Source organism: Prionailurus viverrinus, chromosome D3, assembly GCF_022837055.1.
Source record: "Prionailurus viverrinus isolate Anna chromosome D3, UM_Priviv_1.0, whole genome shotgun sequence".
NCBI classification, from domain to species: Eukaryota; Metazoa; Chordata; class Mammalia; order Carnivora; family Felidae; genus Prionailurus; species Prionailurus viverrinus.
This window is the reverse complement of record NC_062572.1, coordinates 19,165,942-19,178,414: the sequence shown is the minus strand read 5'-3', so window position 1 is coordinate 19,178,414 and position 12,473 is coordinate 19,165,942. Positions and strand designations below refer to the sequence as shown.

The 12,473-nt window shown below is 46.8% G+C and overlaps 1 protein-coding gene across 6 annotated transcripts in view; it reads right to left on the bottom strand.

Annotated features, from left to right (window-relative positions):
• CABIN1 (calcineurin binding protein 1) overlaps positions 1–12,473 on the bottom strand; it is a 153,303-nt gene that overhangs the window by 132,310 nt on the left and 8,520 nt on the right. For 2 of the 6 annotated variants that reach the window (XM_047827547.1, XM_047827548.1), the window contains exons 2-6: positions 7,417–7,493; positions 6,803–6,895; positions 5,410–5,523; positions 2,497–2,631; positions 1,182–1,362 (exon numbers count right to left, since the gene is read on the bottom strand). In XM_047827547.1, coding sequence (XP_047683503.1) covers positions 1,182–1,362; positions 2,497–2,631; positions 5,410–5,523; positions 6,803–6,895; positions 7,417–7,419 — 526 coding nt within the window. In that variant the 5' untranslated portion in view covers positions 7,420–7,493. Of the gene's footprint in view, positions 1–1,181; positions 1,363–2,496; positions 2,632–3,036; positions 3,042–5,409; positions 5,524–6,802; positions 6,896–7,416; positions 7,494–8,786; positions 8,818–11,164; positions 11,182–12,473 lie in introns of those variants that run through there. The other 4 variants (XM_047827550.1, XM_047827549.1, XM_047827551.1 and 1 more) reach the window with 4 other exon arrangements.

The following is a 12,473-nucleotide window of genomic DNA, read 5'->3' as shown; positions in this document are numbered from 1 at the left end:
TCAGCCAGGTCACGATCTCGCGGTCCGTGAGTTTGAGCCCCGCGTCGGGCTCTGGGCTGATGGCTCAGAGCCTGGAGCCTGTTTCCGATTCTGTGTCTCCCTCTCTCTCTGCCCCTCCCCCGTTCATGCTCTCTCTCTGTCCCAAAAAAAAAAAAAAAAAAAAAAAAAAAGGGAAGGGAAAGGGGTGCCTGGGTGGCTCAGTCAGTTAAGCATCTGACTTCGGCTCAGATCATGATCTCACAGTTTGTGGGTTCAAGCCCCGCATCGGGCTCTGTGCTGACAGCCCAGAGCCTGGAGCCTGCTTCAGATTCTGTGTCTCCCTCTCACTCTGCCCCTTCCTGGCTTGCACTCTGTTTGTCTCTCTCAAAAATAAATAAACACTTAAAAAAGGGGGCAGGGGAGGAGCCTCTGCCAGTCAGTCTTCCAGGCTTAGAATGATGGCAAGTGCTCATCAGCATGTTTCTCCTAAAAAGAATAGCAGCTCAGCCACATACAGAGCACCTTCACACACCAGACCAGCCTGCAGCAAACACAGTCAGCTCACAGAGCCCTGGGTTCCCACTGCACTCAGCCCTGCTCTGAGCACTCCTGGAGAGCCTCTTTCCGCTCTGGCCTCAGAGGACACCCAGAGGATGCTAACTCCCAGAACACCTAATCAGTGCCTGCCTCAGGACCAGCCCATGCAAGGGACAGAGGTGTTCTCTGCAGAGCAGATGTCAAGGCTGGAGCAAAGGAGCTTACGCAATTAGAGGGCAGACTGGGGCTCCATCTGGCAGAGACCTTCCCAGTAGCCCTGCTGCTCTGCAAAGGAAGAGACTGCCTCCAGGGACAGTGAGGTCCCAGCACCAGAAGGAGTCAAGCGGCAGCTGCTAGGCTCTCTGTCAGCAAGTTATAGAAAGAGGTTCTGGCACAGGATGGGACAATGCAAGGATGAAATGAGATAACCAAAGGAAAAACCACTCAGAGAACATGCCACCTACTACTACAATGCTCTTGATAAATCTCATTTGAGTAAGAAAGACACACGCAATAAAGCAGGAATGCAAAGTCATCTCCCTTTCCTGATAGTTAGGCAGAAAGCCCTTCAGTGTTAACCTGGCCTCCAACTTACCCAAGCTGTCCTCCCTCCTCTGTCCCAAAACCACAAGCACATGGCAGAAAGCTATCAAAGCCTGACTCACTTGTGTAATCACTGAGGGTGTACAGGACAGTGATGAGGTTGTCCAAGCAGGGCCAGTGGTCAGGATTGCACCGGAGCCCTTCCTCAAAAGCGTGGCGAGCCAGGGGGACCCGGATGAGCCTCAGGGCCACGTGTCCAATTTTATACCAGAGGTTGACATCCGTGGAGTCCAGCATGACTGCCTAGAAGGAGCACAAACAGAGTGTATTCACAGTCAGTCAGCTCTCTTGCTGAACAGGCACCCAGTGGTGATGGGAGGGACATAGCACTGGCCCAGCCACTCAATCTACCCAGAAAAAATGGCAAATACAAGGTACATGAATCAAATGATCAAATTCAGAACATTTTCTTGACATACTTTGTCTCTCTGAACATCTGTATTCCTTACATAACGGATAGATAAAAGAAGCGAAAGTACCATTAAAATAGGTGATCTGTGGGGTATTTCTATTAGATTTAAAATTTTAATTTAATTTAAAAAAAAATTTTTTTAACGTTTATTTATTTTTGAGACAGAGAGAGACAGAGCATGGACAGGGGAGGGGCAGAGAGAGAGGGAGACACAGAATCCGAAGCAGGCTCCAGGCTCTGAGCCATCAGCCCAGAGCCCGACACGGGGCTTGAACTCACGGACCGTGAGATCATGACCTGAGCTGAAGTTGGACGCTTAACCGACTGAGCCACCCAGGCGCCCCATAAAATTTTTAATTTAATTTTAAATTGTGGGATCCTAGAAAGATTATAGGCTAGAGACAGACCTCAGTTCACATCCCTGTTTCTACACTGACTAGCAGAGTGATCCCGAGCCTCAGTCCCCTCATCACTAAAATGAAGATGAAGACACCTTCCTGCAAGATGGTGCAGAGTTAGCACATGCATGGAGAGCAGTTCGCATGGTGTAGAGCACATCAGGGGTACCCACCGAGACGGTGACGGTAACACAGAAATCGTGGCTATACGGCAATGAGCAGGAGCAGGGTACCAGGGGGAAGGCTGTGCTCTCATAACTTGTGTATGTACCAATTCATTTAATTTTCATAAACACCCTCCTTCTTACTATGCCCACCATCCTGGTATGGACCTGGAGGCCCAGAGAGGGTATGCACACACACCTGAGTGGCAGAGGACAAATGCACATGCGGGCCCCTGCTCTCTGTGAACTCCCTGTTACCACCCGCCGATGAAGGTCTCAGGCACCACAGCTCAGCAATGCGCCACTACAAGTTTTCCTCTTTAGCCAATAAGACCACAACCTCACCCCCTCCACCGAGAGCTTTCAAAAACCCTGAGGGAGCTGAGCGCTGCCAAAACCACACCTCCAAGTAGAATTCCATGGCTGTCTCCAGGTCTTCTCGCTGGGCTGCCAGCTGGGCCAGGTTCTTATATGTGGAATATTTCAGCATCAGCCCAGGGTGCTTCAACCCTTCTTTCTCATCACCAGACGAAACTGCCTATAAACAAAAACAGAGACACCTAGAAGGGACACCTAGGCCTTGAAGCCTTGGCAGGCAGTCAGCAGGATACCTGACTTCCGGGCTGGTCTCTGCCGCAGGCCCTTGGCCCAGTCCGGTGGCACCGTCCATTGGAAAATGAAAGCACTACGCTAGATGTTCTTGGGGGACCCCTCCAGCTCCAAGCAGACAGAGAAGAAAAGTCAGACCACCACAAGGCAGTTTGCAGATAGTCTAGGAACGAAAAGAGACAGGGGAAACCCTCCCTATCGCTACAGCCATGCCTGAAAGGTCAAGCCTGGAGCCCACAGCTCCCCCACATTACCAAGCCTGCAGAGGGGGAACAGGGCATGAGGAAGCCACCTAGGGGCAGCAGCAGGATCTGGAGGTGCCTAGGCAGCCAACTTACACATCTCTACACATTCCGCAGCAGGAAGACTATTGGATTAGGAGTCAGGAAGCTAAGCTCCCACCTCTGTAATCATCACATGACTGTGGATAAGTTACATTAACTAAAAAGTTAGTGCCCCAAGGGCCTCTGATTTATAACAGTAAATCCTACCCTAAGTATCAAAAGTGCAAACGAGACAGGAGAACATAAAGATTGTAAACGTGCTTTATATAGAAAGTTACTTCACTACAGCTTTTATGAAAACTCTTTGAAAATGCTACAACTTCTAAGACATCCCTGATGAGACAAACTACTGCTCTAACCATGGGACAAGGAGTAAAACATTTTCTAACAGAAAAACTCGGTGGCGCAAAGAAATTCTTTCCAGGGGCAGGTCCAAATCCCAGCCTTGTCCTGGGACAGGTCACCCCCACACATCATTCTTCATGGTCAGGACAGATAAGATCTGAGGACATGCACACTTTAGGACACACCCCTTGACTAATCCCAAGAAATCTACCCTAGTGTCTTAAGGAATTGCAACAAGAAGACTGAAAGGCTCAAATCAGGCTTCATTCACGATCTTCTCCTGTCGTCTGGCTTATGCTGCAGAAAGATTCCCAACGACAGGGTGACCAAGGCTGGACACCAGGTACCTTTGCCCTCCAGGTACAGAACTGTTCAAAAGCCCTTTTACAGAAGCTGTGTGAGTCCACCCTGGAGACTAGATAGTAAGTGGTACATCCAGACACAACAGAAGCTCTTGTCACTAACCTCTACTTAACCAGCTGGACTCAGCACCATTCTCCATCCTCCGTGACATGCAGGCTGATGCCACAGGAGACAAAGAGCTCGCCCCAACAAGCCTCCACCAGCATGTATACCAACTATGCTGTCCGCTTCTTAGGATTCAGCTGTGTTCCATGACCTGTTTATGCCAAGTGTTTGTGCTACTATAACTACATAATTTAGTTTTTAGGTACACCAATGCCTGATGAATGTGAAAACAAACTTTTCTGTATATTTTCTGTACTTTTTGATTATTTATGGTGACCACCTTTTACTTTTATAAGCCAGGGAGGAGAGTGCTACAGCAGTCATTTAAGACTGAAATTGATATACAGAGAGATGGACACAGCTATGGCTACAAGGCCGACATCCAGCCAGCACCCTTCCAACTCGGTGCTGTGCTCACCTGCTCACACCTCTGAGGCCCACTCTTCTGTGGTCTGAGGGAAGATCCACTCCTGAAACATATCCAGTCCCTGGCCCATGGGTGAAGTTCGGTAAAGTAGAATAAAGTCATTTTCATCTCTGGGCCCTCACTCACTTTCTACTAAAGGGGGAGGTATGGATCGCAATTCCCATGGCCCTAATTCTAAGACGCTATAACCAGCACTAAAGAATCCTGACAAGCTATCCAATTAGGAACATGAACAGATACCTTGAGTAAGAGAAGGGATAGACTCCTCACACTGACAATTAGAACTCAGTTAGCATTTTGCCTCATTAGTGGTAGAAACTATCCAGGGGTAGGGACTTGAGACACAAGTGTTTGTCTTCCTAGAGGTATAGGAGACTGCTCAACTGAAGGACTGTGTTCTAGAAAATGTCCATGGATAGTGTCTGTCTGCTTCCTTATTGCATGTCTCTGTGTTTGGTGTTTGGCTACTTGAAAACAAAACCTTTCCTCCTAATGAAATATAATTCTTCTTAAATCAATTTTAAGTTAAGACTCATTTTCAAACCTCCAGGCAACATCTCCATGACCCAGTCAACTCAGGTTGAACTCACTCATCACTAGCATGGCGCCAAGGCTGGATCCAGGTCCTGCCCTGCCTGTCCCTCTCTGCCCATACCATGTGTCCTCAGCGTGCCTCTGTGTTGTTTTTCCAGCCCTTTCTCCAACTGTTTTTCAAATGCCCACAGAGCACCTACACAGGCTTTCTGAGCTCATGGGCTATCACCCAAACGGCATTTGCCAAAATGTGTTGCCAACAGGATCATTAAGTATCAGGAAACCATAGGTTCCAATCCTGGCTCTAATGCTTCACTAGTTGGATGGCTTTGAGCTATCAACACTTCACTAAGCCTCCATTTCCACAACTGTAAAACGGGGACAATAGCCCCCACCAACTTGGCAGAGAAGTTGTAAAGAAAATGTAATAAAATAGCCGACAAAGAGTTCTTACTATGCACCAAAAACCACTCTAGATGCTTCACTGAATTCACTCAACCTTCAGGGAATTCACAGCAATCCAACGAGGCTGACACTCTACAGGTGGGAAAGCTGAGGGGCAAAGAGGGGAGGTAACATGTCCAAGGTTGCCCAGCCAAGAAGTGGGAGGGCAGAGGGCAAGCCCGCCACCTGGTCTATGGTGCCTCACCTCTCGCAGCAGGCGCGCCTCCAGGAGTTCATGGTAGGCCTTGGCTGACTCCTCAAACCGGTCATGTTTCTGGAGGTCCAGGGCCTTGTGGTACAAGGCAAAAGCCTCTGCTTCCTGGGAACCAAGATAAGAGATATTCTCACACAGTATAAAGGTTTGTCATTTTTTAAGCCAAAAGTGTGTGTAAGGGAGACTGCAGTCAAGGCCATGTTAACTGACAGCTATAACCTCTGTAGTGGAAACAATTCTAATACTCCAACCTCCCAGGAGCTCATTACTATGAGAAGAACCCCGCAGGAGTCCCCCAAGGAGACAGGAGCAACACAGGCTCAACTGAGCCTAAGCAATAGCAAAAAACACTGGCCCAGGGACACAGGGTCACAGCAACAGCAAGGTTATAAACTCAGCTGGACCTTTCTGGGTGAAGCTGGGAGAGTGGCCTTACCAGCCATAATAACCCAGTGATTCCTAGAGAATATGGATGGTTTCCATTGTTTTCTCCCTGCCACTCTGCCCTAGCCTCATCATTGCCCAGGGAGGGCGACAACCTCCTCCAGGACAGAGGGGGCAGGGGCAGGCTGGGCCCCACTGACATCCCTTGAGGACCAGGGATTGAGGACTAGCAGACTTTTGAAAGGGCTCCAGACTGCCTTGGTTTCTCCTGTGAAAGAGGAGGCACATGTTTATTCCAGGGAAACCCAAGGCAGGAAGAAGAAGCGAACCACTGCTATACTAAGGCAGGACATCGGTGGAGAGATGGATGGATGGATAGATGAATGGATGGATGGATGGATGGATGGATGGATGGGAGGATGGGAGGATGGGAGGATGGGAGGATGGGAGGAAGGGAGGATGGGAGGATGGGAGGATGGGAGGAAGGAAGGAAGGAAGGAAAAAGGCAGGCTGAAATGGAAGGAATGCCAGGCCTCATAGTAGAGAGGAAAGACCAAGAATCCAGAGAGCTGAAGTTGAACCTGGCCCCCGACCAACCCCATCAAGGCAGCTCCCATCAAGGGCCTCCTCACATTGGAAAGTGAGGACAGTATACCAGGAAACCTCAAAGCACCATCTACCATTAATATGCTACCATCCCTTGGGTGCAATCCCTGAAGCGTGCACAAAGAATGGGTTGCATGGAAAGCTAGCCCCAGCTGGGGAAGCGGGTCCAGGAGCTGGACTGGTCCAAACACTGCTCATAGAATACAGAATTTCTCTTCAGTGTGACCATCTCTAAGTGAAGCAGGTTTAACATGAGATGGAGAACTAACTAGCTATCTTTCAAAATGGGATTTTCCTGTGAAATCCCATTAAGTCACTTGAATGTATTTAAAATGAGGTACCACCTACAGAAATGGAAAGCAAAGTCTACCAAGGAAGACCATGGATTACATACCTGGGCCTCCTTGGTCTGCGTTTTGTGGCTTTTAAAGCTTCCTTCATGATCATCCTCAACTGTAGAGCTGGCATTTAAGGCTGCAATTCGAATCTAAAAACAGGGATTTGAGGGAGGAAAAAAGTTGCTTTTGAGATGTCACTTGTCTCTTTAACAACCTACAATGAATACAACTCTGCTCTGGCACATAATCTTTTCTACCTCGAACAGCTATGGCCATCTCAGAATCTGAGTAATGAACAACAAATGATCATTGAGAAAAAAAAATAAGGACCAGAACATGTCTGGGGGACCATAACAATCTATCTGGGGAGCATATCCTGGGTACTGTTCACTGCATAAGGAACAGACTGGGGACACCCTAGCAATGGCCAGACACAATGGAAGACTCCAACAAAGCATGCTAACTTTGTACCTTTCTTGCAACTGTGATGAGGCCCTGCAAGCCACTCCAACAGAAGGTCAAATATCCTTACCCTCAAATGAGCCAAAAGCTCTCCCAGGAGGAAGGCTGCCCCATATTGAGTGTCACCTAGGAAAATGTCCCACATTCCCAGGAGCAAAGTGACAAAATAACACTGATGCCAGGAAAATAGGCAAGCACCAATCCTTACCATACTCAGAGAGCTTCACTGCTGCCACCAAGCACCACTTCCCATCACTGGCAGGGGTTGTGCCAGTCCACAATCTCCTAGACAGGAAACAAGAGAGACTGAGAGAGGGCCCAGGAAGCACCAGCAACATCATAGTTCCGGGGGCCCACCACGAAGCAGTTCCCAAGTCCAGGGGCCTGACCAGCTCTAAGCACACAGGCTGGTGAGCGACTGCCTTGGGACAGCTGTAATGTCACCCAGGTCCCCAGGCCAGAGCTTCTCTCTAGCCAGATAAGACACCAGGCACAGGGGACACAGAAGAGTGAGACCAACTCCTGCCCCCAGGTCTCACTGCTCAGCAGAGACAACAGACCTATAAACAGTTATTTTTTTCAACAGTTGAATGAAACGAAGAGAAACCCAGGCAACGTCTAACAGTGGAAAACAATTCACTTGAAGTGATCAAGGATAGTGATCAGGAATGGACAGCACTGCAGTGAAGGGTGGCGAAACAAAGAGGCGGGGGCGGGGTGGGGGGGCGGTGGAATGGGGACATGTGCGGGTGCCAGTACAGCCCAGAGTGCAATCTTAGAGCAGAGATGGTGTGGATGATGAAAGGATACCATGCGGGGGGAACTAGGAGCTTTATCCTGTTGGCAACGGGAGCCACTGAGAGTTTCTGGGAAAACTAAATTTTAAAAATATAAATGAAAAAATATCAGAGCCAGTCTGAAGACCAGTTTTAGTAGACCAGTTTGAAGTCTGCAAAAAATGACAGGATTAGTGAGGATGTGAGAAATTAGAAGCTTATACATTACTGATAGGAAGGTAAAGTGGGCAGCCACTGTGGAAACCGGTCTGGTAGTTACTCAAAATGTTAAACATGGAGTTACCATATGACCCAGAAATTTCATTCCTAAGTATCTACCCGAGAGAAATGAAACACATGTCCACACCAAAACTTGCTCACAAATGTTCATAGCAGCATTATTCATAACAGCTTCAAGGTGGCAACTGCCCAAATGTCTGTCAACTGATGAGTGGATAAATAAAATGGATGGATATATAAAATGTGTTATGTTGATTATTCTTCAATCATAAAATAGACTAAAGTACTGATAGCTGCTACAACAGGAATCAACCTTGATGCTAAATGAAAGAAGCCAGTCACAAAAGGCCACATGTTGTCTGATTCCATTTACATGCAATGTCTAGAACAGGCAAATCTACAGAAACAGAAAGTGGATAATGGGCAGCAGGAGAGGGGCAAATGGGGAGTAACTACTAATAGGTACAGGATTTCTTTCTAGGGGGATGAAAGTGTTCTAAAATTGGTCATGGTGACAGTTACACAACTCTGTGAACACACTGAAAACTACTGACTTACATACCTCACATAGGTGAACTACACGGTATGTGAATTACATGCTGTCATTAAACAAAGAGATGACAGGAACTTGGATGGGGCAGTGGTAGTGGACAGAAGGGACGCACTCCAGGAGGCAGGCTCACAGGACTCAGCACCGGGGAGCCTGGAGGGAACAGAAGGTTTCTGGATAACACCAAGGGTTCTGGCCTGAGGGGCTGGGACAGAGGGCATCCCCAAACAAGCCAGATAGGGCCAAAAGAGGAATCAGAAAAAGTCCCATCTGAGATGCTGGCAGAAAGAAGGCCCTGGAAGGATCCAGCAGTGGGAGTGAGCCCAGGCATACAGACTGAATGCACGTTCCACCCCTATAGCTTAAAAGGACTGCTACTGTTGCCAACGGCACCACAGCAATGATTTGTAGTAGGGCTTCCACACTGGGTTCTGAGTTCTCCAAGGATTCTTACAAGAAAGGAAGTACAGTCTTTTCACCTACAAGGAAGATTCAAACATCCCCTAGGCTAACAACTATTTTATCTCCTGGGTTCTATATTTAGGAAAAAAGAATGTTTCTACTAAGTCTGGAAATTGCTGCTTCACCATAAGCTATGCCATGTTAGACACTGTGACCACCACACAATACAGAAAAAAAAAAGAGAGAGAGAGAGACAGTAAAGTAGAAATTATATGATTAAAACTCTGCATCTAAACTATTATTTAAGGGACACCTGGTGGCTTAGTCGGTTAAGTGACTGACTCTTGATTTCAACTCAAGTCATGATCTCACAGTTTGTGAAATGGAACCCTGTAAGATTCTCTCTCCCCGTCTCTGCTCCTCCACTGCTTGTGCGCTCTCTCTCTCTCTCTCTCTCTCTCTCTCTCTCTCTTTCTCTCTCTCTCTCTCTCAAAATAAATAAAATCAACAACAACAAAACATACACACATAGAAAACAACACGCTTTGGCAAGAACGGAGAGATATTAGAACCCTCGTGCACTGCTGTGGAAAACAGTATGGCAGTTCCTCAAAAATTTAAACCTAAGGTGACCTTATGCCTCAGCATTTCCACGTCTGGGTCTATACCCAAAAGAACTGAAAGCAAGGGTAAACAATTATAAATTGGGGTAAAGAGTGCATGGAGGGTGGTGCTGACACCTAACCATAGGCCCCCAACCAGCTCCCCACAGGGCAGGTGCTAGCTCCAGGTCACAGCAAGTCTTCCCAGACGCCACCTGAATCCCCATGCAGAAAAAAACGAGAGGAGGACCCAGAGATGGCTGAGGGGTCAGGTCTCTGTGTAGCAGCAGTGGGACCCACGTCCATAGGTGGGAGAACATCAGCCCAGGGCCGACCTACTCCTGAAAGAGGAGAGCTTGCCTGTTCTTGCTCAGCAGCACCTAGCAGGAAGGTACCTAACAACTACCGGAATCGTGCCAGATGGGCCGGTACCTTCCCCTGGGGCTTTTGTGTCCCCCAGGACCAGGACGAACTCAGGTTCCATTTCAGAGCTGACAGGAGACACCTCCTCAGGACAGAATGAATGAAAGATAACCAGCCAAGCTGGAGGGAAAACCATGTGCTCCAAGTCAAGAGAGAGGTTTCTGGTCCCACCTGTGCGTAAGTCCCTGCCCACCCCTCTGCCCACCTGCCTCCATAAAGAAAGCCCCTAGACTCCCCTAGTGCTCCCTGGGTACTACAGTCAGGGCCAGGAAACCCTCGAGGAGTCCATGGTGCCAAAGAGAAAATAGAAACTTCAAGCTTCCTAATTGTTTTGAAATTGCTAAAATCCATGCTAAAACTCAAGCCAATTGTCCCCGCTGGAAAGGGTTCCTGGGCTAAATTTAACATAATCTAAAAATACAGTACCTTCCACTCCTCTACCTCTATAGTCTATCCCAGACACTTATAAGGCACATTTGCATTATCTCACTTAAACTTAAAACAGCCTCTGGAAAGATTACTGGGCTTAGGGTCCTATTTTTCTTCTAGCACTGTGACTTCAGGCAGGTCAGCCATTCCCTTATGCCTCAGTTTCCTATTCTGCAAAATGGGTATGATAATGCATATCTCATAAGGCTGGCAGTCGGGAGGGCTGGACACAGATACACACTGGAATTGAAGCATACTTGTAAGTGTTCATACAACATTTCAAGAGGAACCTAAAAAAGTGATCCTCACAAAGACTCATGCACATTAGTCCCAGGAGACCAGCATCCCCTCTGCCATAGCCCCTCAATTCCATCCGATCATTACCACTCTTCCTCAGCCCCCTCAATTCCCAGTAGCAAAATAAAGAATGAGTCAGAATACTGTACTCTAATACACATTGAGAGAACTGTGGAGACTCTGTAACACAGACTGTTTTACTTTACTTCTGCCAAAATAGTACATAGTAATTATTACCTTAAAACTGGCCTTGGATTTTTAAATATCAGTACATATAAGAATTTTTTACCTAAAACATAAAAATAAAGCTTTTCAAAACTGAAAATCTTATACTGATTTAATACAGCAAGAGTACGTTCTAAATTTCCTCTACACAGTCTCACCTCTGCACTGGAATTACCCAGTCTCTGGGTCTCTCCCACCTACCAGCCTATAAGCACCTGAATAGTCCTGTCTTTATCTTTTGTACCAACAGAGTACTCCATTAAGGAATGAGCAAGCAAACGAGTGGTATCTAGGCAGCTTGTCTGTTTTAGTAGAAGACATTTAATTTCTCAGTCAAATCTTTCTCAAAGACCAGCATCTGTCACTCACAGGATGCCCCCTTGTAGGGCAAGCCAAGTTGAGAAGCCGCATAAAGGAACAGCTCACTGATGGCTTCGGTAACACTGTGAACTGTAACATTCCTGAGTAAAGAGAAGTATTCCCATCTCAACCCAAATGAGACTTCATCAAGGAGCTTCCCCTTTGATGTGGCCCCTACTCCACATGATCATCACACACTGTGTTCTCCATTTATGATTAAAAAAAAAAAAACTTTTAGAAAACGAGGAATGAAAGGAAACTTCCTCAATCTGACAAAAAGCATTTACCAAAAAAGCTACAGCTAACATTATACTTAACCATAAGACTGAATGCTTTGCCCCCTAAGATAAGGAACAAGGCAAGGACATCCACTCTTATCACTCCTATTCAACAGTATACTAGAAATGCTAGCCACTATAATAAGGCAAGAAAAAGAAATAAAAACAAAAAGAGATAATTAAAAAGGAAGAAATGAAACTGTCCATATTCACAAATGATGTAATTGTCTACATAGAATATCCAAAAATATCTATAAAATAAAACACTAAGTTGTTTTTTTTTTAACGTTTATTTATTTTTGAGACAGAGAGAGACAGAGCATGAACGGGGGAGGGGCAGAGAGAGAGGGAGACACAGAATCCGAAGCAGGCTCCAGGCTCTGAGCCATCAGCCCAAAGTCCAACGTGGGGCTCGAACTCACGGACCGCAAGATCGTGACCTGAGTTTAAGTCGGACGCTTAACCAACTGAGCCACCCAGGCGCCCCAAAAACCCTAAGTTTAATAAGTATCAAGTGGGTTTAGCAAAGCCACAGGGTAAAGGTCAACACTCACAAAGTGACTATTTCTATACGTTAGCAACAAACAAATGGAGATCAAAATAGAAAAAAAAATATGTCACAACAGTTGCAAAAAAATAAATAGGTACAAATCTAAAAAAATATATGTGGGGCTCCTGGCTGG